This window comes from Orycteropus afer, unplaced genomic scaffold (genome assembly GCF_000298275.1).
Source record: "Orycteropus afer afer isolate SDZICR_OR568_19922 unplaced genomic scaffold, OryAfe1.0 scaffold00413, whole genome shotgun sequence".
NCBI classification, from domain to species: domain Eukaryota; kingdom Metazoa; phylum Chordata; class Mammalia; order Tubulidentata; family Orycteropodidae; genus Orycteropus; species Orycteropus afer.
This window is the reverse complement of record NW_006922000.1, coordinates 1,908,812-1,910,207: the sequence shown is the minus strand read 5'-3', so window position 1 is coordinate 1,910,207 and position 1,396 is coordinate 1,908,812. Positions and strand designations below refer to the sequence as shown.

General features: G+C 53.4%; 1 protein-coding gene across 1 annotated transcript in view; it reads left to right on the top strand.

Moving 5' to 3' along the window:
* DGKI (diacylglycerol kinase iota) overlaps positions 1-1,396 on the top strand; it is a 380,807-nt gene that overhangs the window by 266,630 nt on the left and 112,781 nt on the right. Inside the window, exon 24 of the mRNA XM_042782691.1 lies at positions 225-304. Coding sequence (XP_042638625.1) covers positions 225-304 — 80 coding nt within the window. The remainder of the gene's footprint in view (positions 1-224; positions 305-1,396) is intronic.

The following is a 1,396-nucleotide window of genomic DNA, read 5'->3' as shown; positions in this document are numbered from 1 at the left end:
CTTATGAGAGTCACTGAGGTAGAACGAAAGGCAGGCCAGGTGGCCAGCATGCGGCCGCCCTGAAGAGGCTGAAACGGTCATGGCCGGGGAGGGAGGTGCTAATTCGATGAGAGGAGGCAGCCAAAGCCCCCGTGCTGTTCATGACTGTTTACTCCTGAGAAGTCGGCTGTGCTGATCCGGAGGTACCGGCATTATCTGAGAGTCTCCTTCTCCTCTGCCCTCAGCCATCCCTCTGGGCATTCTTGTCGTCCGTGGAGACTGTGACTTGGAGACGTGCCGCATGTACATAGACCGCCTGCAGGAGGTGAGTTCTTCCGTCCACCTTGTCTTCTCCTCAGCCTCTCGTTTCTGTCAGCCATCAACAGCCATCTCTGTCTGCTGCCAAAGGCAGTGGAAATGTGGTGGCCTTGTCCTTTAAGCAAAGGGTGCCCTGGTGGCGCAGTGATTAAGTGGTCACCTGTTAACCCGAAATCAAAGGTTCGAACCCACCAGCTGCCCCACAGGAGTCAGATGTGGCAGTCTGCTCCTGTGAAAATTAATTCCGTGACATTAGGCCTTGGAAACCCTGTGGGGAAGTTCTACTCTGTCCCGCAGGGCCGTCAAGTCAATTCCACCTGTAGTGAGCCCTCCTTGGGTTTCCGAGGCGGTATCACTACATAAGTAGATTGCCCAGTCTTCCTTCCGAGAAGTGGCTGGTGGGTTTGAACCTCCAGCTTTCTGGTTAGCAGTCAGATGCCTTAGGCACTACGCCACCAGAGATCATTATGAGTTGAAATTGACTCGATGATAATGGGTTTGATGTTTGTCCTTTAGGCACATCCCACATCTTCCCCCCGATAGTTGTGGGTTCTGTGGGGTCGAGTCCGTCTCATAGTCCAATGTGACAGTGTAGACCTGCCCCATAGAGTTTTCTGGGCTGTAGTCTTTGTGGGAGCAGATCTCTAGGCCTTTCTTCCTCAGAGCTGCTGGGTGGGTTTGAACCTCTGGCCTTTCCATTAGCAGCAGAGCACTTAACTGTTGCACCATCAGGGCTTCTTCTCCTAGCCCTGCTTTCTTCCCAAGAAGTGGGTGACCTGGAAGGAGGCTTGCCTAGGGTTAGCTGTGGGGTGAGGTTACTCTGGTGTGCTCCATAATTGTAGCTTGGACCTTCTTGTTTTCTTGCCTGACTACTCACTACCAGCAAGTAGAATCCAACTCATAGCACCTCTGTCCAGTAGAACAGAGTTGACCTGCCCCACAGGGTCTCCCAGGCTGTCATCTTCATGGAAGCAAAGCCCAAACCACACCCACTACCATGGAGTCCATTCTGACTCACAGCGCCCCTAGAGGACAGAGTGGAACTGCCCCACAGGGTCTCCCAGGCTGTCAGTCTTCACAGAAGCAAAGCCCAAACCAC